The sequence below is a fragment of the Engystomops pustulosus genome, chromosome 1 (assembly GCF_040894005.1).
Source record: "Engystomops pustulosus chromosome 1, aEngPut4.maternal, whole genome shotgun sequence".
Taxonomy (NCBI): Eukaryota; Metazoa; Chordata; class Amphibia; order Anura; family Leptodactylidae; genus Engystomops; species Engystomops pustulosus.
Window position 1 is genome coordinate 207,831,275 of NC_092411.1, and position 26,310 is coordinate 207,857,584.

Sequence of the window (26,310 nt, forward strand, 5' to 3'; positions counted from 1 at the left end):
AGTTGAATGTAATGCATCTCATATAGAAACATCCAGCACCAATCACCAAGATGTGAGCAGGTACTGTTTGCGATTGTCTGCTGTATTATACACCTGTGCTCCAGTGCCCTCTCCTTACATCCCTGCTGACCTGTAATAGTATGGGGCGTGTCAGAAAGAAATTTAAGGATGCATAACAGCTCCCAAATTACCTGTGAGATACAAAATTACAAGCTTTAAAACATATCCTTCATGTGTACCAGCAAACTGTCATTCAAGAGGAAAATGTACATTTCATCTTTCTGGAAGCTTCTTGGTGTCCCAGGGGCGTAGCCATGACCATTTTTCTCACACCTGGTAGACACCTGGTAGAACAGTGCTGCCCAAGTAAGAGTGGTGTATGTATGCAGACATGTCCTAAAAAACATGTGAAATTTAGGTCATGTATTTAAAGGGGTTGTCCGAGTTTTAAAAAAAAACTATATGTGGCCGGGAACGGGCTGACTAAAACAATAAAGCTGAACTTACCTCCCGATGCCCTCCCGTATCCAGCGCTGCTGTCGCTCTGGTCCGGGCACCATGTAAACAAACATGGCCGGTCGGAGCAGCGCTGGACTCAGCTTCCGGCCGGACCAGACAACCTTCCGGCCCCCATACACAATGCTGTGTATAGGGACGGATAGGCGTACCCGGCCACGGCCGGCCGGAAGCTAAGTCCAGTGCTGCTCCGGCGGCCATGTTTGTTTACATGGCGCCCGGACCGGAGCGACAGCAGCGCTGGATACCGGAGGGCATCGGAGGTAAGTATATCTTTATTATTTTAGGCAGCCTGCTCCCGGCCACATATATTTTATTTTTTTTTTAAACTCGGACAACCCCTTTAAAGGCGAGGCGCACAGACTACTTATAAAAAAAAGCCATCAGGCCATCTAGCAAGTCATTCACAGTAACTTCAAACAAGGTCAGAATAAGCAGCATATTACAGTTCTCAGGTCGTGAGCAGTCACCTTATAGATCACCTGTATGAAGCTGGCCTCTGTGAGAAGAGATGAAGAGCACACCAGCAGCAGTGATTAATGAAATACTTCACTTATCATAGGTTAGAGACAGATATAGCCTCTTCAAATGCTAGAATGATAGCATTTATTGGCTTGCTCTACCTGCATATGCATGTGTACGTATGCAGATCCCTGGTTCGTTATTTTTGTGGGGTTTTTTTTAGTTTTGCAGCCCCTCTCACACCATGAACGGGGGACTGCAGTAACCATGACCATATGTGTGAGTCCACAGAAGAAAAAGGAAAAAAAAAAGTTGCCCGTGTGCAAGATGTCAAAGCAACAGATAGCACAAGAACAACTTTGCCATTTAAGTTGGAGACTTACAGCAATGATCCTCTCGGGGATTTGGGGATTTCGGGGATTTGGGACAAGCAAAATATTGCATCTTGACTACAGGAGCATCAGTAGCTTCAAGTGCCCACATGGCTGTCAAGGTAGCTTTTATTGGCAAAGTCTCCATTATCACTTATTACTTCCCAGACCTAGTGTCTAGCCTCTCACTCAACATCTAGCATGTGGGGAACTGATTTAGCTAAGGGGGCTGCCAGATTAGTTTTCCTGCGGTATTAATGTCGGTTTGTCCCTAACGATTAATACTTTCTGGAACTATACTAGAGGGAAAAAAAAATCATTTGATCGTAAATCAGTGGAAATAGTTTTAAAAGATATATTTTTATGATATGACTGTCTTCATAAGGCTGAAAAGTTTCAATTTTACAAGCACAAGCCCGATAATTTATTTTTTTTCACGATTTTCAATTATAACTAGGTGAAATCTGTTGAAATCTAAGAGCAAAGATCTACAAGTATCATATATGCCACAAAAAATAGGAAAACCTATTGACTGAAGTATAAGCTAGGGTGAAAAATGCATTCGTCACAGCCTCCACCCAGTACATAGCTAGCTAACTAACCACCTGCCCCAGGATAAAAAAAAAAAAAAATAAACTCAATACTCACCTTTCCGATGCCCCCTGCAAGTCCTCTTCTCAATCGATATGCTCCAGCAGCGGTAGCTCCGTATTCACTACCAGAGCACACACTTTTACGCCAGTCGCTCAGGCCCCGCACACACTATAATGTCAGGTGCATCTGAAAGGGGAGTATTGAGGGCTTTTCTTTTTACTCAAATATATTACGAGTTTGGGTTTTTCAGCATATTTTTTTGCACTGAAAAACTCAGCTTACACTTGAATGTGTGTGTGTGTGTGCGCGCAATACATCCATCTAAAAGTAGCAGTCTATAGCTGGGTTCACACAATGTGTTTGCAGGGAGTTTCAAAAGAAAGGAAAAAAAGCAACAATAAACAGTACAATGCACGTTATAGAGGCGTACATGGAGCTGTAAGAGCAAAAATAAATACATTTAGGCAGGGTATTGGGGGAGTAGGATCCATCCCCTTTCTGGAACACATTTCAACTTTATATGGTCAATGATGATCATCAGCAAGCCAATTGACATTTATAGGATACATTTTATTTTTTTAAAAGAGACATAGGGTTGGGAAGTAAGAGTTCTCCTTACGGAGACTGCCAATTAAGGCCACCTTTTAGGCGTGTGTAGTCTTCTAGCCATGGATGCTCCACTAGGGTGATTTTGAGAAAATATGCAAAGTTTTCCAAAATGGGATAAGGAAAAGGCTTAAATGGCAGTTTCCGTAAGGAGAACTCTTACTTTCCGACCCAAGTCACAAGCCTCACACTTAGCCAAACCAGTTCCTTACACTGTACTGAGGAGACCCAATCAGGTCGAAACAGTGCTGTCTAAAGTCGGGAGTCTGTCCCTCCTGGAATAGATATACTGGTTTGGTTTTAATCCTGCATCATGTCACTTATCCCATCCTGCAAAACTTTGCATATTTTGCGATGGAGACATATGCATTTTCCCACAATGTATTTCAAAATGCTATTAATATACTGTGCGAACCCAGCTGTACAGAGTTTCCTGATTGGAAGAAAGTCCACTGGCATTACAAACTAGCAGTATTGATGCAATTTTATTAGCAGTATTGCACACCCAGCAAACTACAGAGCTTGGCCCCTTTAACAATAGTGTGGTATACCACTATGGTTTAATCAAAATGCTAAAAATACACAAATATGTATTAACTTTTCATAGCGAAGGGCAAGAATGATAATAATACTAATGATTATAGAAAATTATAATTATAGAAATCTAATGTGTGTAAGAAATATACTATAAAAGGCATAAAATAGTGTTTTTCTTACCATCCAGCAAACAATCAAAATGAAGGCACTGTAGGTATTCCCTTTCTCTCATAAAGCCATTAAGAGGTGTTGCCCAGCCTTCAGCCAATACCTGAACCCACTGCATATCAACCTGAACAATAGGAGTACATAAATATGAAATGAAGAGCCCCCATGACAATCACAACATTTAACATCTATTTGTACACATACGAGGTCGGTTCAATAAGTACCTGTGTTTAACAACAAAGGGCGTTTGAGGGAAGTTGGCGTTCTCATCGTATGCTGCCATCTATCAAACGACAGCAAAACAAATTGCAGGTTAATTGATAGGTTAGTTTGGATTTGGCAGCCATTTGAGACGTGTTTTGCGATTTTCACCAAGATGGAAAAAGAGCAGTATCGTTCGGTAATTCGCTCTTTGCCTTTATCTCCTCGCATTATTCCCATCCAAAAACAAAGTTGGATGCTGTTTATGGGGACACTTCATCATCAATGACCAGAGTTGGATATTGGTTCAACGAATTTAAACGTGGGTGAACATCCATTTTTGATGAGGAGCGACCAGGACTCCCGGCAGACATGGTTACCGAGGAAATCTACCCAAACGGCAATTAATATTTTACATGAAAAGTTGGCGATGAAAAAATTGTGGGCCCGATGGGTGCCGCGATTGCTCAAAGTGGACAACAAGCGATGCGGCTGTTAACTTCTAAGCAGTGTTTGGAGCAATTTAAGTGAGATTTTTGTGTCGAGTTGTCACCGTTGATGAAACCTGGATTCATCATTACACACCAGAAACTAAGCAACAATGGATTTTTCCCGCTGAATCTGCTCCAAAGAAGGCGAAGATGGCCCGAAGATCGTCAGGAAAGGTCATGGCGACCAGTTTTTGCGATGTGAATGGTGTCATCCTCATGGACTTTTTAGAAAAAGGAAGAACGAACACTGGACAATACTACAGTAAGTTATTAGACCGCTCCGACAAAAAAATTGAAGGAGACATGGCCGCAAGAAGAAGGTGCTGTTTCAACACGATGATGCACCAGCACATTAATCCGAATTAGGATTTGAAATGCTGACACACTCCCCGTATTCACCCGAACTGGCTCCCTGCGACTCTTTCTTGTTCCCTACCATGAAGAAAAGGCTTGCGGGGAAAAAACTTTAGCTCAAACGAGGGAGTAATTGCCGAGACAGAGGATTTTTTTGGAGAGTTCGACAAATCCAATTTTTTGGAGGGGTTAAAAAAATGGCAGGAACGTTGGGAGAAGTGTATCTTTCTAAAAGGGGACTAAATTGAAAAATTAAAAAAAAAAAAAATTTTTTTGGAAAATATGGTGTAATCATTTCTTACACGGGTACTTATTGAACCGACCTCGTATACATAGCTTTAAACAAAATATAAATCAGATATAGAGAGAAGCAAGATTCATAATATATTTACTAGAGGCTTCATCTGTAATTTTACTGATATATAGCATTCCAATAGGGTTTTTACTTCAAAAACTATGAAATGCTTCTGCTGCCAGTTATCGGTTTCAATGTGGTAATAATTTAACCCCTTCATAACTGCGATACAAATATATACGTCCAATTTGCACATGACCCGTGCAGAAAGAATGTTTATAAACATCATGACAGTGACAAATTTCAAAGGCTATATCTCCTGAACCCTGGCACCTAGAAACAAAATTATATTGTATATGGATGCTTAACAGAACCAGAGATGGGTACCCTTAAAGTTATACTTAAAAAAAAAAAAAAAAATCATTTTTTATGTACAGCTTCATCCATGCACAATCCATATAACCTATTAAAGTGGCGACTCTCCAGAATTGAGTGCAAGGGTACAGGAGATTTAGGCATTTGAAGTGTGTGCCCCTCCAGCTGGTCAGCTGAAAGCAGAATATAAAAGAAGCTACAGGAGTCACTTTGCAGAAGTACATGCACCCTCTGTAGCTAAACCTGGTAAAGAGTGATGGAATAATGCTGTACATATTAATAACATATTTTGGTAAAAGTTACTACTTACTAAGAAAAAAAAAAAAAGCTTTCATTGGAAAAATGCCAAACTAGCATATTAACCTTTTCACACCAATGTTAAAGAGGACCAGTCAGGTCAATTTGGGACCCTAAACTGAATACCGTAGACCTGTGGGTTAGGGTTCCAAATTGACCTGTTTGATGGCTCTAGATTAAGAAATATAACCTAAATATTTCCTTGATAAGTGTCCAATCAGGCACATTGAACCCATGCCAGCACCTACTTTCTCCATCAGGTAAGTGAAGTCAGGATAATGCCTTGGCTTTGTTGCATATGCAGTTCACCTATAGCGCTTGCGCAGTGAAGCTGAGGTTTACTACATCAGCATCTCTAGCCGCAACACGCAGGTGCCAAGGGACAAGGCAAGGAAAAAGTTTTTTGTTTTTTTTTTACATTATCGCTCAATAAAATACTATATGGCAATTTGGGACACTAAACCACCGGTCCATAAGGACTTGTGGGTGGTTTAGTGTCCCAAATTGCCACGACAGGTTCCCTTTAATTCTGTCTTTTTCCTGTTCACAAATGAGCAGTTGTGCCTGTGGTATTCCTATAAGCCTACAACAGGCTACATATTTAAGGCACTTGTTTTTACCATATTTAACACTGACTCAATAGCAATGAATAAAAAGCAGATGTTTAGAGTTTAAGGTGTTTTTCAATGTGTTTTTAATCTACTCAGGAAGTACAGAAATTGTGTGATCATACAATATGACATGCTAGCCAGATACATTGACATCTGCATATAAAAAGTTTTACACAGAAGCAGAATGAAAAAAAACAGCTACAAAACCTGCAGGTATTTAGGTCCTTGCATTTGTTCTTTTACAGCAGATTTCCAATGGTTTTTCATGGTCATAAATGCATAGCATAACAGAGTTGTATCCAGGAAAAAAGATATGAGATTATGTGATGGAAAACAATTGCCAAGCGGTCATGCCTACGACAATGAAGGTTTTTTTTTTTTTTATTTAATACGGCTGCGCTAAGTGCAATACTATTTAATGGATCAATAACATCAGGGAAAAAACAAACAAAATGGATATCAATCGGCAATGAAAAGCAGAAGTGAAGGTCTGTTTTTCACACCTGAGAATCAACTTGATCGTGGACATCTAGCCTAATAGCAGCTTTACGTTATGTCTTTAAGGGACAATACTTTACCCCATTAAACTACTTGACCCATCGGTTAGGGTATAATGTGTCCTTTCTATAACTTACTCATTAATGTGAAATATTTCCCTTTTACCTTATACAAAATTTCCTCCAAAGTCATGCAAGAACGAGTAGAGAAGAGTCATATGCCCGAGATGAGTCAAGTTGAGAGGCTGCAGGGGAGGTGTCACCTTAGATACCCCTGTCTTTACATCTAAAGAACCTAGGAACATTCTTTTGGTGTCTTTTTTAAAGATGAGAATCTCATCTTTCATTTCCCATCAGGCTTGTGTTCGGTGAGCAACATAACCTGAGATAAAAGTGGTTAAAGACATTGTTATATCATCTCTAAAATTGCCTCCTCTTAGGCAAAAAATGATTATTGGCTGGTCACAACTATTGAAGCAATTAACGGCTGAACTAACACGAACGTATGCCAGCCGGGCGTGCAAATGTCCGGTGCGATGGAGAGGAGGAGGGGTGACCTCTCCACTCTCCATATAAATGTACGGCGTACGGGCCATGTCCCATCTTTTCCCCGTAACGGAAGGGTATGGTGCCGCACCCGTGCGGCCATTGCCGTCTATTGAGGAACAAGCTTGCATCTGTACATACGCCCTGCATACGTTTGTGTGAATGCGGCCAAATATCTATCCTATGGAAGTAGTAGATAAAAACAGAAGGTAGAAGGCTGGAGAAAATGTAGTTCAGGACACACAAATTAGGGAGTCCACTTTGAGCAATCCGTTGAATTGTTACAGTCTTTAAACAAATTTTATTGAATTTAATGTGAGGTTATAGAACTCTCTATTCACCTTATTAATTTCCAATGCCGGCAACGATCCAGCATCTGTCTTTGCCAGCTGAAGCTTGTTCTCTGGTACATACAACTCCTTGACTTCATAGGATGCGTCTACCGGCACTATATCCTATTTGAGGAATGAAACCAGAAAAAAAATTAGTATATTCAGCTGTTAAACAGATGCATTGAACTTATCAAAAAAGGGAGGTAAAACAACATGTAATATCAAAGTTCATGGTGTTTTTTTTCTGGCTCCAGAGTTTAATATTTCTTGCAATTTCTTGAGGAAAAAATAATAAGTACAAGTGTTCTGTGGGTTTAGGTGAATATATTTTCTGGACAGAGCCCGTGGCTAGGATCATGGGAAGAACACAGATTTTCTCAGTGCCCGGCCAATGAACCTGAAGAGGACTCCAGGGGAAATTCATAATGTACTGGACTGAAAAGATATTCTGGGTCTACCGAGTTAAGCACTGGAGATTCTGCACCATCCTGGAGAGGTTTAGCAAGTTCAACATAAAGTGGGGAGAAAAGGCAGGCAGATGCCTGCACAAAGAAAATAATGAAAAACCTGGAAAAGCACCTGACAAATCACATCTAAGTTATAAAGTGCACATCTTTATTTTTAGTTTATTTTCATAAATATAACTGGTTGCCACCTACAGTGGATATGGAAAGTATTTTTTCAGCCTTTGTTTCATTGCAGCCAATTAGCTAGATCAAAAAAAAAGTTGTTTTTTTTTGCTCATTAATGTACACCCTGCACACCATAGTGAAAGAAAAAAACAAACAAATGTTTAATAAATTAGCACACAATATGTACAAGAAAAACGAAAATATATCATGGTCAAGAGTATTCAGAACCTGTGCTCAGTACGGGCAGCACGGTGTCTTAGTGGTTAGCATTACAGCCTTGCAGCGCTGGGGACCTGGGTTCAAGTCACAGGGTCAACATCTGCAAAGAGTTTGTATGTTCTCTCAGTGTTTGTGTGGGTTTCCTCTGGGTCCTCCGGTTTCCTCCTACACTCAAAAAACATACTGGTAGGTTGATTATATTGTGAGCCCCATGGGGACAGGCACTGATCCAGCAGGCTCTGTGCAGCACTGCATAATCAGTGTGCGCTATATAAAAAAAGGAATTATTATTATTGAGTAGAAGCACCTTTGAGCTAGTACAGCTACAAGTCTTCCGGGGAATGATGCAACAAGTTTTTCAAAAGTGTGCAATGTGGGAAACTGGTCATTTTGATATACTGTACAATATGTATTAGCTCGTACCAAAGGGGCAATTATGGCACTGTTTTTTTTTATAGAGTTCTGGGGGATTTTTTATTTTATAGGGAAATATTCTTGTATATCTGTATATATTTATTAACCCCTCGTCTTTTCACCTTCCGGACATGGCCCATGTTTTCCAATCTGCCCTGTGTCACTATGATGGTTATAACCTAAGAATGCTTTAACATGTTAGCACCAAAGTTTTCCAAGTAACATGAACTATGTCTAGCGTCTATTTATGAAAAAAAAAATGGATATTTGGTGAAAATTTTGAAAAATTCTCAAAATTCAAAAAAGGTGTTACTTTTTCGAAAACAAACATTCTTAACAGCAAAAAAACTAGACAACTAACATTCACCGAATGTCTTCTTTGTGTTGACATGGTTTTTATGCATCCTCTTATTTTTGTAGGATGTTATGGGGCTTTGAACTTTAGGTGCGATTTTTCACATTTTCATATAAAACGCAAAATCAGGCTATAGAGCATCCGGCTCAGATTTCAAGTCAAGCTGGAGGCCTAAATAATAGTATAACCACATAAAATTACCCCATTATAGAAACTACACCCCTTAAAGTATGTAAAAGAACGTCCATGAAGTTTGTTAACCCTTTAATTGTTTTACAGGGGTTAAAACAAAATCGTGCGCAATTTTAAATTTTTTGAGATATGCATGGTTTCATTTTAAATGGATATACCATCTATTTTTTGGCAATTTGGACATAGAAGGGCTTATTTTCTGCAATATTAGATGCACTTTACAAATACTTCATTTTAGTTGTAATAAACTGCTTCTGCCTTCTCCCTACGGTCTGTGGTTGTGTGACAGCCAGAGATTCAGTCCTGCTCCCTCAATTATCTTTCAAAGTATCTGCAGGCTCTGGACCAGCATCGCACCATGTCAAAAGACAGTTGCCAGCCAGGATTGAGTTTAAAGGGATGTTCCCATTTCATAAAATAAATATTGTTTGTATAATGAAAAGTTATATAATTTTCCAACATACTATTCAAAATCTCTGGTAGCTCTAATTCTATAACAAGCTTCTATGTTTACTTTCAGTGAATAGAAATCTGCTTTGATTAGGAGGCAGATTTTATTTTGAAACACACTGATAAAATGAATCACCAAATCCATAGCATCCAGTACCATCAAGTTATGCATTGCTAATTATAACAACTATTACATTTCATTACTTATTTAAAAATTTTAACAAAAAGTAAATCACATTTACAACAGCGTAACCGCTGAACGGTACAATGCGTCTATATACAATCTTTAATTTGTTTCATTGGGTATTTTAAGTGTGTTATCCCCTTAAATGTGCTAGAAATACAAAGGCACATAGTTTCCCGACCAACAGCTGAGGAAACAAATATATTAGGAAGTGATTCACTATCATTAAGAAAGTCAATTACAGTATACTCTAGTTAGAAAAATACAAGTGTCATCTTCGTGAACAATAAATATTGGACATGAAGGGATGGAAATTGTTGTCATAAAGAAAAGCAAACACGCCCCGGCACCAATGATGTATACCCCTCATCCAGCCAAAGAGGCTGCTTGTAATTGGAAACGGAAAATGATTAGTACAAGGGATGAGTTAAAAATTCCAGATACAAGACGGCTGAACCACTATACATCAAACACTCTGCAGTACAACAGGCTCTTTGTAGCGTGCTGCCCGCGCTTTGATAAAGAGCAGACTTGTTCTGTGGAGGATCTCTGAAAAGTACAATAATGGCCTTTAGCATTGGAATGGGCCACATTCCATAGTACAACTGCTGGTGAACTACATCTCCCACAAAGCTCATCAGCTTGTCCTGACAGCTTTTTATACGGTCACCATCTACACAGTCAGCAGCAATAAAATGTCTGTACCAAGTTTTAACTTAATCTGGATGGTTTTCCTCATGGCAAGGGTGATTAGCGAGACAAATACATTTCTATCGGCTGTGCATCCCCTTAGAGTAATGTTCTCCATTCAAGTTAAAATATGAAAAAGATATTCCGCTACATGAGCCACTAAACCTTCAAAAGCATCTGATATCTGTCAGATGTCTCAGCATCTATTAAGTTTACAAAATCTGACAAATTTATTTTTTAGCGTGATGGTAGTTATACTGTGAAACTTAATGCCAAGCTATGAAGTAATGGCAAAGTCACTGGAAAAGGAAATTTGGAATGGCTTACAAGCGATAGTATGAATAGTTTGAAGTCTCTAATCACATTATTGGGAGTGATCCATGTCTATCAGATGTAGAAATGCAGGCTAGAAATCATGCTGACTTAGAAGTATATAAGTTAGCCATGTTATATGTGCAATTCAATTACTTAAAATGTAATGTGTACCTCTAGTGCATGGGATTCTGGCAATCAGTCAAAGAGCTGAGCCGTCACTTAAAAACATTGGTAGTCAACAAAGGTCCACATCCGGACATGAAAAGATAATTAAAACATTAAGGTGCAAATATGTGCTCAATAAGTTGACAGTGTTCCACCCAAGGTAGGGCTAGAGATGGCAGATAATTTCTCCAGACTTTAAACAAATAGGAGACAATTTATGCCACACATAATTCATTTTATATTTCACTATTCAATGGCGGACCTTAACATAGACAGTAAGGGCAGGCGCGCAGGGGCCCACTATGACGTAGCGTGGCGTAGTGTGTGTGCGTTTGGGCCGAAAAAGATGAAAATAAAAAAATACCACCCAAAAACAGCACCCGTTCATACTGAACAGTGAAATATAAAGTGAATTAAGTGTGGCTTTTTTTTTTTTTCACAAGGAGCTCTGCTGCGGCCGTTTCCGTAAAGGGAGGGGCGCTCTGCTGCGGCCGCTTCCGTAAAGGGAGGGGCGCTCTGCTGCGGCCGCTTCCGTAAAGGGAGGGGCGCTCTGCTGCGGCCGCTTCCGTAAAGGGAGGGGCGCTCTGCTGCGGCTGCTTCCGTAAAGGGAGGGGCGCTCCGCTGTGGGTTCAGAGGCTGGGAAGCCGTTTTCTAAGTGTCTGCGCTGCCACCTCTACTGATGAGAAGTTGTGGCCGTAAATGTCAACACAGGGACATTGCTAAGGGACAGGTTAGCCCCATTCACAGTATATTATGGGTATATAGGTAATTTTTTAAAGATAAACAATGAATTGAAGAAATGTTTTGTTTTGGGTTAGGGATTAAACTAACTAGGTGAGGTGGGAATACCCTTTTAAATTTACTTGACAAGCTTCAATTTAGCATCAGTATTTACTTTCCACTACAGCCGTTTTCAGTCTCCGTCATAATGGTTATGGACATTACACTGTATGTGTCCCAGCCTACAGAGGACGCGTCCGCTCTACTGAGGTTTTAACCTAGGTTCTAAATTCATAGAAAGAGAAAGTTAATTTGCCACAAACGGTTTTTTAAAAGAATGTAGTCATCATCCCCTACATTGCTTGATCTTATATTTCTGTACGTCATGTCAAGTTCCAGGCTCTATCTTGTTAATTGTGGACCAAGTTTACATATTGGAGATGGAAAGTGAAATGAAAATAGGAGGTTCTCTTTTTGTAACTTTCCTACTGTAAGAAATGCTGCCTTAATGTGACACCTAGTGGTCAAATTCAAATTTGCTTCGAACGCTTTTCTTCTGTGTACGGATTCCTTGAGACAGGCGTTTTTGGAGGTCCATCTCCCATCCTTTTTTTGTGGAAGGCATACAGGCCCATTGATTCCTATGGGCCCATTGATTCCTATGGGTCTGTTCACATGTAGTTTCTTTTCACGGATGTGCAGACAGTGAGAAAGCAATAAGCAATAAACTGGGAATGGCAGAAAGTAGATTAGAAACAGACAGACATCACACGTCAGCATTTTTTTCAGATGCGAAGTGGACACAACCATCTGAATGAGCCCTAAGTTAGTAAACGCTACCAAGTATGAAGTGTGCACCAATATTTTTATTTAGTTAAACGACTCATCAATTCTTCTACAGTAGGTCCTGGAAATAAATTAAGGATATCCCCAACTTCTCTTTGGGAACACAAATGTATAGAGTTGAAAATGTTTAGAAAACCTGTAAAATTTGTGTCCACATTGTAGCGAAATTCTGCCACAGTTACTGTATATACTGGCGTATAAGACTACTTTTTAACCCCTTAAAATAATGGCTACAGTGGGGGGTCGTCTTATACGCCGGATATACGGGGGCCGCACTGTGTGAGGTTTTTTTTTTTCCCCGTCGGCGCGCAGAGAGCCGCTTCCTGGGACCGCCGCGCATGCGCGGCAGTCCGCCTCTCACAGTCATTAGAAGAGGCTTAGTACGCGCTGACGGGGCGGCGCGCTGTATGCTAATGCAGCCGCCCTGTCACAGCGGTCGGCGTCACAGAGCTGGGGGTCACAGGCGGCACTTACAGAAGCATGTCGGATCTTCATTAATATCGCAGCTTACAGTTATGATCACCAGGCACTTGCTCTCTTGTTTGTTTTGCAAAGTTTTAAGCAGACTTTTTTTCATTTGGGAGAGGGGTAGTCTTATACAGTGAGTATATACCAAATTCTATATTTTTAGGGCAGAAGTTGGGGGTCGTCTTATACGCCCAGTCGTCTTATACGCCGGCATATACGGTACCAAAAATTTTAAAAACATACACTGACAAAAGGAAAACATTTGTGACAAACCTGCCAGCCTTGCACTGTCTTTTGTAGCAGCATTTAAAAACTTCAAAAGTGCACAGAAATCCAAACATTTCAACATTTTATAACTTTAATATGAAGCTTTTTCATAGTGGTGAAGTGTACCAAAATGTGTACTAAAGCAGACTGAACCTCTTCTTATTGCCTTTAAAGTCATCTGGTGAGAAGGTGCAAGTAAATGTGGCGGACACTTTTATGGTATATTAATTATTTGCAGCAGAGGAAGCTTTATGGGTCGACATATCACTATAGAATAGGGTATGCAAAATCCTTCTATAGAAAAAAAAAAAAAGGGACTCTTCTAATGATTAAAAGCAGTAATCCAATTTCTGACAAAAGCAGGGCCCACAAAGTAGAAATGGCTACATTGAACCACCTGTATTAAAACAGGGAAACAAGATCTGCTTGACCTCGGCCCATCTGATCATCGTGATTTATAATGCTGTGAAAACCGGAACACATTGCTGCTGTCCTATATAAAACATACATACATATATATATACACATATATACATACATATATATATATACACACACACATACATACGGTACAAGATAGGTTCTTTGGGTTCGTTCTTAAGTTGAATTTGTATGCAAGTTGGAACTGGTATCTTTTATTATTCTAACTGCAGACAAACCCAGAGAGCTTCACCAGAGCTTATAGTGGCAATAGAGGACAGTCTATAATTAGGGGACATTTGTAAGTTGGGTCCCCTTAAGTCGGGGAATGTCTGTATTAGCAGGCCAGCTACTGCTGCAGATTCTAGGTTTACACAGAAACAAGCCATTTGTGTGCCTCTGGCTTAAAGCAACTCTAAAACAGGACATGGGTGTCTGCAATCTATGTCAGTTCCATACAACTAAATTGAGCAATGGCCACCCATGCATATATCTGCTCTATTCACATAAAGGACCCCCACTCTCTGATCATTGGGGGTCACATATCCCCAGGCACCTACGCAATAAGTGCAGAAGTTTATTTGATGGGAATAACCTTTTAAATATCACTTGTAAATAGACAAAACAATTAAAAAAAAAAAAACACATGAAAGGAAAAGAGTCAATTGATGATCCATATAATTTCCCAAGCCCCTTATTTACCATTTCTTGTAAAAGCTCAACAACTTGTTGGATGCAGTCATTTACATCACAAGAATCTGTTTTCAATACCAGCTCTGGAGCTTCAGGCTTCTCATAGTCGGCATCAATTCCAGTAAAACCTAAAAGTGAATGGAAAGAAAGATTATTGAAACCGTCTTCATCTAATCGAACACATGCAGAGGGGAGTAACTAGTTCTGAGAGAGTCACGCCAAAATCCCTGTGTGCTGGTCATTTCCCATGGACCAAGCACAGTACAATGGAGTCCTTGCATCTTCGTCATATATGACACAAGTGTAGCAAACCTCAAGTCAGCACAGAGGGTGGATGGAATAAAGCATGAGGGGATGGTGGTTGTTGTAACAACAAGGCCGGTGGCTTCGAATCCTCCTTGGTGTCAAGCACTGATGTTGTTGTCACAATGGCAAGTTGGAACCCTCCTTTATCTCCCTGGGTGCTGAAGTCGCCAGTATTGAGGGGGCAGCACTGATGTAGGAGGATGGTGGTGGTAGTAGTAATTTTCCCCAAGGCATTCTCTGATATTGTGTCCCTGACCTGATGGTGTTCGAGAGGGTTCCTGATGTCTGTACAGAGAAGATGGATGGAGGTGGCAGCAGTGCGGTAAACAAGAACTTACTTCACTGAAGTATTTCATCCACACAAATAGAGGCACAAGAATTGGTTACATGATATTTGGTTGTCTGTCTGGGCGAGAGCTGGAGGGAGGCGATGGTGGGAATAATGCTTGTCCTCTTCGCTGTCTCAGAAAAACACCTACCATTCTACTGCACTTAAACTTGTAGTGGCATCCAAATTACACTATCCACAACTCCCAGCTGTGGGGTGTGAAGCTCTTCAAATAAATAAACCTTGTAGTTACCCTTCTCGCTATATTTGAGTGTGGCTGAACCCAGTAACAACTCACAGAAACCTTCCTTGTCGTGCCCTCACCCAAACTTTCCACTCTTACACATTTCCTAAGTCTCCTCACAGCATTTCCCTTTCCTCAACTACTCCTTTACCCTCTACCCACTCTTCTATACTTGTTTCTGTCAGATTGTGGTACCATTCCATCTCAGTGCAATAAATAGAAACAACCACTATGGGTCCGCATTACACACCAAGGACAAATGACATTACATTTGTCATGTGAATTACGTTACAGATCAATACATATACAATTTAGTAAAGCCCTCTGGGTCATTAGGGCTACATACCTGCCAGATGGACAGTGGCATTGTAACAGTTAGTGGAGTGTTGGCGCTGCTGTTCGGCCAGCAGTGACTCCTTGCATGTTTGTGTACAGCCTATCTTAGTTGGGCAATATCAGAGACTATGAGAGTAAAGGTATGATGGCATCTTGTACGTGTATTTTCACATATGACATATTTGGTAGTATTTAACATTTTTTCTACCCAAAATTCTTTTGTGTTCATGTGTTTCAAAAGCTATCGATTTAATCTATTTTACAAAACTGATTGTGCTACATACATTAGTCCTTTCCTTTTTACTTTCAAAAGTTCAAACCCACCATAGAGAAAAATTCTGGTAATCCATAATTGGAGTGTAATCAATAGAATCTTTAATTGCCAATAATTTTGTAAATCACCCCCAACTCTTATCCAATAAAGTACGCATCTCAAATGAGGGGCCCTTAAAGAAAACTAACGCCAAATTCCGTCATGATATATCAGGGACACTTACTCACAGATCAAGGCACCAAGACAAGATCTTCATATATTTGTTATCCACGGCTTCTTTCCTTCTAAAATGAATAAACTTTAATATTTATGCTAATAAACCTCAGGGGCTCTGGTGGGTGTTTCCAGAGCCATTCAGTTCGGTCTTTTCACTGGTTGTTATAATGAGCAGAGCAGGCTCATTAGTATCATTTTAAAACTTTATTTTATTTTAGGAGGAAGGAAGCCATGGATAACAAATATAAGATTACCACAGTCATGGTGCCTGGAAATAAGCGACTGTCCCTGGTTTATCCATGCTTTATTTTAATGGCAATTTCCTTTAAACTACCAGATTACAACAAAAGCAAAAATGGAATTAAAAAAAAAAATTCCACATTTGCTCAAAATTTTTGTAAATGAAAAAGAAAAAGATCTACATTCCCCAATGGATTGCAATGGTGATGAAATAAAAGAGGAGAAAAAAAAGGATGGAACGGATAGTCATTCACTGTCCAAATCTCTACAGAGAACTGCTTGCTTTAGACGGACTCTTATCCGACCCCTTATCAAATGATTTACTATAGCCGTAAATCAGTTTGATCCAACATGGAGAACTGGTCAAAATGTATAATTGTGGGAGCAATATCATCTTGACCAGTGAAATTTGGTCTGCTCTGGTAAGGGGGATATTATTGCCAGATGTTCACTTTTGATTTCAATTTCTTTAAAAGTAAAAGGATGTCACTGGCATATAGCATTAACTTTATCTTCTACTCGACTTGAGCCACAGCCTAGAAAGACCCCACCGGATCTAATTTTCAGAGCAAGTGGTTCGAGGCAGGGCAGGGGCAACCCCGCTTCGCCCCCCTACTTAGAGCAAAATCCTCAAATTCCCTCAATTTAAAATGTTAACGTTAGGTGATAAAATAATTTAACCCAATCTATAAATGTCTTCCCTAATCGAAACCTACTCATAGTCTCCCAGAAGAAGATCCACCCCACCCTGTCAAACTATTTTGACACGTCTAAAGACAGGATCTAAAGTAGCGAATAAATATCTAATGTTATCTCTAGTAATATGCCCAGGGACAAACCCAGATTGATCACCATGTATTATCTGGGTAATAAACTGTTTTAACAGGTTAGCATCCTAATTCAACAATGAGATAGATCTGTAGGCCTCATTATCCAAGAATCTTCCCCGCCCCCCCCAAAAAAAAAAATACAGACCAATAACCCCACTCCTTATGTGATTTCCTCTCACACCTGTTTCAGTATGGGAAAGAGAATATCTCCAAATACTGTATATACTCGAGTATAAGCCAACCCGAGTATAAGCCGAGACCCATAATTTTACCACCAAAACCTGGGAAAACCTATTGACTCGAGTATAAGCCGAGGGTGGGAAATGCATTGTTCACAGACCTCCCCTCAGTATGTAGCCAGCTGGCCCCCAGTAGTATACAGCCAGCCCAGCCTGCCCCCAGTAGTATACAGCGAGCCCAGCATTATGAAAAAAAAAAAAAAAAAAAAAAAAAACACTTATATACTCACCCTCCGATGGCCCGATGCTCCCCCGATGTCCGCACGGCTCGTGTTCAGGCTTACGCGCCGGTCTTCTTTCTCCTGCAGGGCGCCGCCATTGTTCTCTCCCGGCAGGCGCATAGTATGACGCGCCACTGCTGACGTCATGCTAGGCGCAGCCCGGGAGAAAAACAATGGCGGCGTCCTGCAGAAGACGAGCGTGGATGCCTGAAGACGAGCCGCGCGGACATCGGGGGAGCAGCGCTACGCATCGGGGCCACCAGATGGTGAGTATATAAGTTTATTTATTTTTAAGTAATTTTTACTTTCGTATTGACTCGTGTATAAGCCGAGGGGACGCTTTTCAGCACATTTTTTTGTGCTGAAAAACTCGGGTTATACACGAGTATATACGGTAGTCTATAAATTTACAAGGGGAGACTATCCATGCCAGACGAGGGGTTACCCCGACTGGCAGTGAGGGTCTCCTCTAGTTCTTTAACCATCAGTGGGAAAGACAATATTTCTTTATGCTCCTTTTTAAGTGTAGGAAATTCAATCTCATCCAGATATGTTTGAATGTATTCATAACTTCATTTCTGAACAATACAGATTTTGAAAAAAATTGTACAAATACATTTCTTATTTATCTTTAGATATTTTACCTTCCTTATCTCTTATTGCAGATAGGTTTCTTATATCTTGTTGGCAATGAGCCTTATTTGCCAAATATTAACCAGACATCCCACATCCACTCCCTCAGGATTATTGTTATATTATGTAAACATACACCTTCAATAATAGGCCAAATAGGGCATCTATTGTAAAGAGGACTAGTATTTATATGTGGGCAGACAAGTACCGTAATCTACCCGTGCAGCCCAGAGTCTGTATGAGCAGGCATAATGAGATCATGTGTCACAAGCCGGAATTTAAAAATATAACATTTTGGGCACAAGGTTCTAATTTCTTTTCAGCTAAAACGTTTAAAGAAACCTACCATGAGGAATCAGAAGTAGATCTTTTTGTAGATCTACGCTCCAGTAACCTCTGCAGTTAATTTACATTTTACTAAAATAAAGTTTTTTATCAAGTTCGGTTAGGTTCCAGGATTGTTAGATTACAGATTAGGGCAGGAAGGAGGAATCAGATCTACTTCTGCTGGTAGATTTCTCATGGTATGTTTCCTTTAAAGACCTATTTAGAGAATAAGTTAAAAGTAGACAACACTAACATTATTGAATTTTGTGTTGCATGAAACCACAGGTTTTAATGTGATCCTACTCAGAAGCAACATCAACCGTGCACCAGCACTAATATTTCCATGTCTCTGTGCAGCCCTAGCCATAAGGGCTATAACACATGGGCGAAGTCAAGCAGATTGCAGGGGATGTGACTCCAAGCATCATAGTGATATAATGTCTTGTACAGACCATCCGTGGCCATGTGCTTTAGCCCAAATAATAAGGAACCACTGGAGTCACAACCAAGTAATGTGTCAAATCGCAGTGACCATGGTAAAAGATATGCAGGCAATTTCACTTTGGTTTATAGGAGAAATAGCCTGCAAAGAAAAAAAGATTTCCTTTATGAATCACCGCCTGTACTTTTATTTTGAAGTTAAAAAAATGGATATTGAGGGTTCCTTGTGGAGTCATTTAAACTATCACAACCTTACAGGGAAATCTGGAGTCAAAGGATTTCCAGATGAAGCTTTACCTTTGATTTCGCCAGCTCTTGCCATTTTATATAGGCCTTTGACATCTCGCTGTTCACAGACATGCAAAGGGGCATCCACAAACACTTCATAAAACGGCAGACTAGCGGCCTCATGAATTTGCCGGGCATTGTTACGATCCTGAATAAAGCCAAAACAAGCAAGAGAGTTAATAAGGTATTGTAGGTTTTATACATAACAGACCGTCTTTTAAAGTTAAAGGGAAAAAAAAATGTAATCCTTCTTTGCTTTGTTGTTTCAAGATAACAAACATGGAAAGAGCTTGTAATACTTTTAATGTAATTTCTCATAACAACCAGACTACAGAGCACATTGCAGAGATCATCTGCGTCCAAAATGTCATTAATCTACTGCAAGCTAAAAATCTGTCTTCCAAGATTTCCAAGCTACTGAGACTGGAATATATGGAAAATATTTTGCTATATGGGGTGCTCATCTTTTGGGCCAAGTAAGCGAAGGGAAAAAAAAAACTGTCCTGCAATACTGATTTATTTAAATGGACGAGGTGTAATCAAAGGCTTTTTGTGCACAGCCGGACCTCGGCTTATAAAAAGTTGGGGATCACTCATACCGTATCAATGTATAGCAAATATAAACAAGAGGGGCTGAAAGGAATATCAAAGTCTTAGAACAGACTCAACAAGCCATTTCTTTCAATGTTCTTTTTTTGTCAAACACCAAAAGGACAGGTTCTACTTTTTTTTTCACTGATCAGTGGAAAAAAACTAAGTGTGAAATAGCACATTAAAAAGAATGGTTCAAGAAGGCATCAGTGAAAAATCATTGAAGCAAAAACCTATCTGAATGTGTCCATAAGCTGCAATGGGTTCAGTAAAAAAAAAAAAAAAAAAATCACTAATGTAAAAGAATGCCAATGTGAATCTGTCCTTAGTTTAACAATTCAATCACGAACTGAAAACCAAGCCTAAAAGAAAAGACATTTTGCCTCCTTGTTTCAGAGAATCAGCAACACTGAGATTTCTTTCTAGCCCCCAACAGTTGCAAAGAGATTAGTGCCAGCATCTGACAGTGTAGAATATTATAAGGATCAGAGAGGGTGTGTGTTAGTCAGTGTCAGAGAAGTTACTGCGGAGTGAAGTGGGATCTCTCTATGGTCATCTAATGGCTGTGTTCACACATTGCGTTTATTTCGTCCCAGGCTCTGAACATAGATGATCTTCTCTCTAGGGTTGGGCATAGCAGGTTCTTCTCATGAAAACCACCTTTCTGCTGGCTGTAGTCTCTCTCTACACTCCAGCCCCGATCCCCTGCATTCCTAGAGGAGCTCACAAATACACCCTTCCTTCCAGCAAGAAACTGAGGAGGCTAAATCTACAAGCTACAGGCAAGATACAATGTTTATAGCAGGGGGTCTGTGTGTTTTATAGCTCTGATGTAGCAGGCTGAAGTAGGTCATTGTGTGTTATATCCATCTCATCATATCATCCCTGATCTGTCTCATCTCTCTTCCTAGGTGTCAGATACTAGTACAATGTTCAGAAGCTCACACTTCCCTGCTGTAATCTCACTGAAGCAAAGAGAATTTTAGCACACAATGGGTGGAGGGGAGGGTAGTGCTCTGCACAGGATAACAGACTGTGAAGTCAAAGTACAGAAGGGTCACAATGCCTGGATCTACGAGTAAGTGTCCTTTGTTTATCATGCTTGATTTTGATGGTGCAGTTACTTGCTCAGTGTTTCACTAAAACATTGTGAGGAACATCACTTGAAAGATGGAGAACATAAAATGGCAACATCATGCAGAAACTATATTAAAAAAATGTATATGATGTGATACCACACACGTCTGAGGTTCAAAGAGGGATTCATTTAATGAAAAAAAAAAGGTTGGGAACAGACATGGCTGCAGTTTGGGGAAAATGAATCATTCAGCCCCATATAGTTTACCCTTGTCCTCATTCTTCCTTGTTTGTTGGGAATAAATTCAAGAAGGAACACTCCATGGATTGGCATCTTTTAAAAATTGGCCTGTGTAGCACTGCTGGAAGACACACTGGCCTAGTATGTCCTCAGCAGTTTGTGAAAACTGGATGATGATCTGAGATCTGCAGCTCCTATTTATACATTAAGTACAGGAGCTTCATAGACAGGACAGGTACTGGTTCATGAATGTGTGATATATTAGCAGGTAATAAACCTGGGAAACATTTACCTTGGCATATGGAGATATGAAACTAGTAATGCAAACAAGGCCAGCATCAGCAAATAGTTTGGCAACTTCTGCAATGCGACGAATATTTTCTTCTCTGTCTTCCTGGGTAAAGCCAAGATTTTTGCTGAGCCCATGACGAATGTTGTCCCCATCTAAAGTATAGCAAGGAATGCCATGACACACCAAATACTCCTCCAGTGCCATGCTGACTGTGGTCTTTCCAGCACCAGATAGACCTGTAAAAACAAAAATATAGAGAAAATAGGAAATAAAATTCAATGTAAAGGTGGTATTACTGTTGGTGGAGTTGATCATAGCAGGTGCAAGGGAAAGAAAAAAAAAATAATAATAATTAAAAAATTGCCAAAAGAAGCTTTCATTTTGATATTCTACAGTTTCTTATTTTCCCTGGATTTACTAATTTATGATGAGTTTATTGGCCAGTCGTGTTATCTGTTCACAGAAAGTGAACTTTTAATTTTCGTTGGAAATTTTCGTGCTTACCCCCATCATTCAAAAAGCTATAATTTTTTAATGTTCCATTTACAGAGATGCATGAGGGCTTATTATCTTGGGGACAAATTGTACTTTTTAGTGGCGCAATTTAATATGCCATACAATGTACTGAAAAGCTGGATAAAAAATTCCAACTGAAAAAACTACACATTTGCAACATTTTCTTGTGGGCTCTGTTTTTTAGCAGTACACGCTAGCGTTTTAATTTATATCCATTTAAGACCTGTTAGAAAGTGAGGTATAATGTATACTGAAGCTACCCGCCTCAATGATTGGAACATATGACATCAATAAGTCTCTTTTTAGTAGAATGGTGGCTCTACTCCTATGTAAAGTGGCATCAGAAGAACATGTAAAAAGACATTTAAAAAGGTACCGTGTGTGGTTTGTGGAGGATGGGGGTTCCCTGGTGGCAGTTTCTCTTTAACCCCTTAATGACCACCCTATCGGCTTTTTACGGCGGTCATTAAGGGTACTTCTTCTGACACGTACGCCTTTCGGGACACCGGGTCTCGCTGGTGCCGGTGTCGTGCTGTGATCTTACAGCCCAGACCCGGCACTAACACCTGGGATCGGAAAAACTCAGATTCCGGGTGTTTAACCCCTTACAACACGCCGCGGCGTGTAAGCGTGTCCCGCGTGGATTGAAACCCCCCCCCCCCCGGTGTGCTTACCGGGGGATCCGATCCCTCCTGCCGCAGCCCCGAGTTCCGATGAGTGACCCGGGGCTTCCAGCTCCTCTACCCGCCGGGTTCTGCCTTCCTGGCAGGACCTGGCTGTAAGTAACTGAGCATGATATGTAAATGATTTACAATGATTATTTATAAATAAATAAAATAAAAGTCCCATAATCTCCCCAGTTACACATAAAATGCAAATAAACAATATAAAACACGTACATATTTGGTATCACCACGTCCGTATCAATCTGTACAATAAATCTAAATCAATCTTGAACCCGCTTGGTGAACGACGTAAAAAAAAAAAAAAAACTCGAAAAACTTCCCGTAATATACAATTTTTCATCAAACACCATCACAAAAAATGTTCTAAAAAGTGATTAAAAAAAGTTACGTTCTCTAATATGATACGATTGAAAAGAACAACTCTTTTCGCAAAAAATAAGCCCTCAACGAGGTCTGACAACAGAAAAATACGGAAGTTATGGCCCTAAAAAGTTGTCAACAGTAAAAACAATGCGATATTCTGCAATATTGGTTTTGCTCAGGAAAATTGAGCAAAGATAAGAAAAACTATATAAATGAGGTATCACCGCAATCGTAGTGAACAAGAGAATAAAGATAAAATATTATTTTTATGTTACGGTGAGCGGGGGGAAAAAAAAAGTGCTAAAAATCCAAAATAAAAATTGATGATTTTGTTTGTGTCCCCCTTGAAATAGTTAATAAAATCTCATGAATAAGCTATAGACCCCCTAAATGAATTATTCTATACATTGCATCTCATCCCGTAAAAAAATAAGCCCACATATGTTTGCATTACCAAAAAAAATAAAAATGTATAGGTTGTACAATGTGACAATACAAATCTGCTGTGAATGGCGCCTCCATTCATTCTATGCTCGGCCGTGCGCCCGTACAGAAGTTTACCACCACATATGGGGTATCAGTATACTCGGGAGGAATTGGGCATCAAACGTTGCAGTGCGTTTCATCATTTAATTTATTCTGAAAATGTCAGTTTTGGCCTAAATGAATGTATTTTCCAAAAAAATTCCATAGTTTCTAAATCGCAGGTCCATATTGTTTTAACCCATGTGAAACACTTAAAGGGTTAATGGACTTACTAGAAGTTGTTTTACATACGTTGAGGGGTGAAGTTTCTATAGTGGGGTAATTTATGGGGTTTTACTATTATTTAAGCCTCTCAAAAAGCTTGAAAGCTGAGTTGTCCCTCAAAATGTGAGTTTTGGCAATTTTCATGAAAATGAGAAAAATCGCACATAAAGTTCTGCACCTCATAACATCCTAGAAAAGTGAGAGGATGCATAAAATATCATCTCAACATAAAGCAGACATTCCGTAAATGTTAATTATCAAGCTTTTTGGGTAGTTTTACTTCCTGTCTGGAAAGCAGAACATTTCAAACTTGGAAAATGAAGAATTTTTACAAACTTTTGCCAAATTTTCACTTTTTTTCAGAACGAAACGCAAAACTTATCACTTAAATTTTATAACTAACATGAAGTACAATGTGTTCAGAGAAAACATTCTCAAAATCACCTGGATATGTTAAAGCGTTCCAAAGTTATAACCAATTATCGTGAGACATGTCAGATTTGAAAAATCGAGTCTGGTCATTGAGCTGAAAACTAGTGTCGGTGATAAGGGGTTAAAGGACATTTGTCATCAGGTCTGTGTCACTTGTCCTGTCACTACTGCCTGTTGTAGCAGCTCACAAGGATCCCATCCCAGCTTTTATCTAGTCAATTTATACATTAATCGTTCCAACGTCATCTTTTCTTTATTATGTAAGGCTGGTAACATGGTCAGAGGCAGTGATGTCACCCCCGTTCCCCCTGCCCCTCTCCTCCCCCTGCTCATATCTGTGTGTAATGGATAGTAAAGCATTGCTAGTGTGTGTGCTGCATCTGCTGACATGCTGCATCCTCCTAATACATAGAGACTCACATTAGCTACACAAGTACCTGACATGTTCTGCTATAACATGGCTGCCTGGAGCGGTTGTATATCTCCTATACACACACAGGCTGCAGAGGGCGTGGCCGGCAGCACATCATTATACAGGCTGTCAGTCATGCACTGGGGGTGTGGCTGTGCCTCCCACTCATGAATAAGCCGGACAGCTGAATATGCTAATGACTCATTGGACATTTCACAGGTCATTTGCATACAGCTTTAGGACCTCATTGCTTTGGTTTACAGGCATGTAGAGGGACAATGAAGGGATAGGGGCAATGCTCTCTAATGGCAGTTTATGAAAATATATTTAGTTTAGGGAGGTTATTTTGCCTGACGGGTTCTCTTCAACTAGGCCCTGCATAGGTGTACGAATGCAGGGCACACAATTTAGGTTGTTTTGTGAACTATAGTGAGCCATGGTAAAGTAATATATAGTTTACTGTATTACACATATAGGATTACATACCTGTCAGCCACACTGTACAGCCCCGGAAACCACTTCTTGTTCCAAGAACCTGTCCTCTCTTGTTTCTGCTGACATGGTGAGCTTGGTAAGTAACATTGGTTGCTCGCTGCATACCCTACATGGAGGTTAAAAAGATATGTAAGAAAGGATACGAAGTGTGTACAAATAGTTAGGCGTATTTATCAATAGTGAGTTACTTGTGATGCATCATTTTCAGATCTGCAGAGTATCTGCAACGGATGGCCTTATTGCCCATTGGAATGCATGGGGCAGTATTACGGTTTTATGCAGTTGTGTACATGAGGCCTTAATGTGACAGGAGAAGCACCAGCCCCAACACAGTGGCAGAGCTTCATTATCATACGTTTATAATTATTTTTTCAGCAAAACCACTGAGCTCAGGTATTAAACAAGATAATTGCCTGCATGAGTGTAGCTACAGCATTCTCAAGTTATGTTTGATTCATAATGCATGAAATCTGTAGATTTCCTTTAATTACAGAGAGCTAGGTCAGTCTATTCAAGCAGCAAGTAAGATCAAGGTCAATTAGCTGTAGATATGCCAAATACCTGAGCTATAAAATTTTTAAAGTTGGGTGGTAGAAGAGCCTTCTTAAATTACTAAACACTATCCTGGTATAATAGCTGGGAAGAATGAAGTAAACAGATGTCAGGAAAGGAAGGAGTAAACATGTTATCCTGGGAGGTTAGGAGAGTGCTGATACTTTTGAGGAGTAAAGATAATATCTGCAAAGGGGCCAAGATCATTGAAGACTTGTATATAGCCTTCACTGCTACACTGCAGCGTGGTGCCAAGAAAGCCAAAACAAATGACGAAGATGGTAGCCAAAACAATCCTACACAGGACTTATGCTATTTGAAGATCAGTTGTTGTCATGGACACGTTTGCTGACCAATGCATTCTTTTCTAAGCTGTTAAAGTGGTTGTTAGGGGTTGAAAAACAAGTCTGGAGAATGCTCCTGCCCTGGGGTGAGAATTTACATTTGGTAGAATGTCCCTGCTAGAGGAGGTAGTGTGATAAGGAGAATGCCACTGACCTAAGGTGTTACATGACTAAGAGTGGAATCAAAGAATATGCGACAATTTGCAACAATTGTACGGTATCTATGAAGAAACTATCAATATGTGAATGAAGGGCAAGAGAAGCCCCTCACATGGCTGTTTATTTTGGACATGTACGTGCCGTTGTTTAAACATATAGCACAGTCACTTCTATGGGCTTATGCACAGAGCCAT

At 40.0% G+C, this 26,310-nt stretch overlaps 1 protein-coding gene across 1 annotated transcript in view; it reads right to left on the bottom strand.

Annotated features, from left to right (window-relative positions):
• Positions 1–26,310, bottom strand: part of PAPSS1 (3'-phosphoadenosine 5'-phosphosulfate synthase 1) — a 62,866-nt gene that overhangs the window by 22,866 nt on the left and 13,690 nt on the right. The window contains exons 2-7 of the mRNA XM_072119151.1: positions 25,053–25,167; positions 21,408–21,643; positions 19,216–19,354; positions 14,293–14,411; positions 7,263–7,376; positions 3,267–3,378 (exon numbers count right to left, since the gene is read on the bottom strand). Of these exons, the coding sequence (XP_071975252.1) occupies positions 3,267–3,378; positions 7,263–7,376; positions 14,293–14,411; positions 19,216–19,354; positions 21,408–21,643; positions 25,053–25,167 (835 nt within the window). The remainder of the gene's footprint in view (positions 1–3,266; positions 3,379–7,262; positions 7,377–14,292; positions 14,412–19,215; positions 19,355–21,407; positions 21,644–25,052; positions 25,168–26,310) is intronic.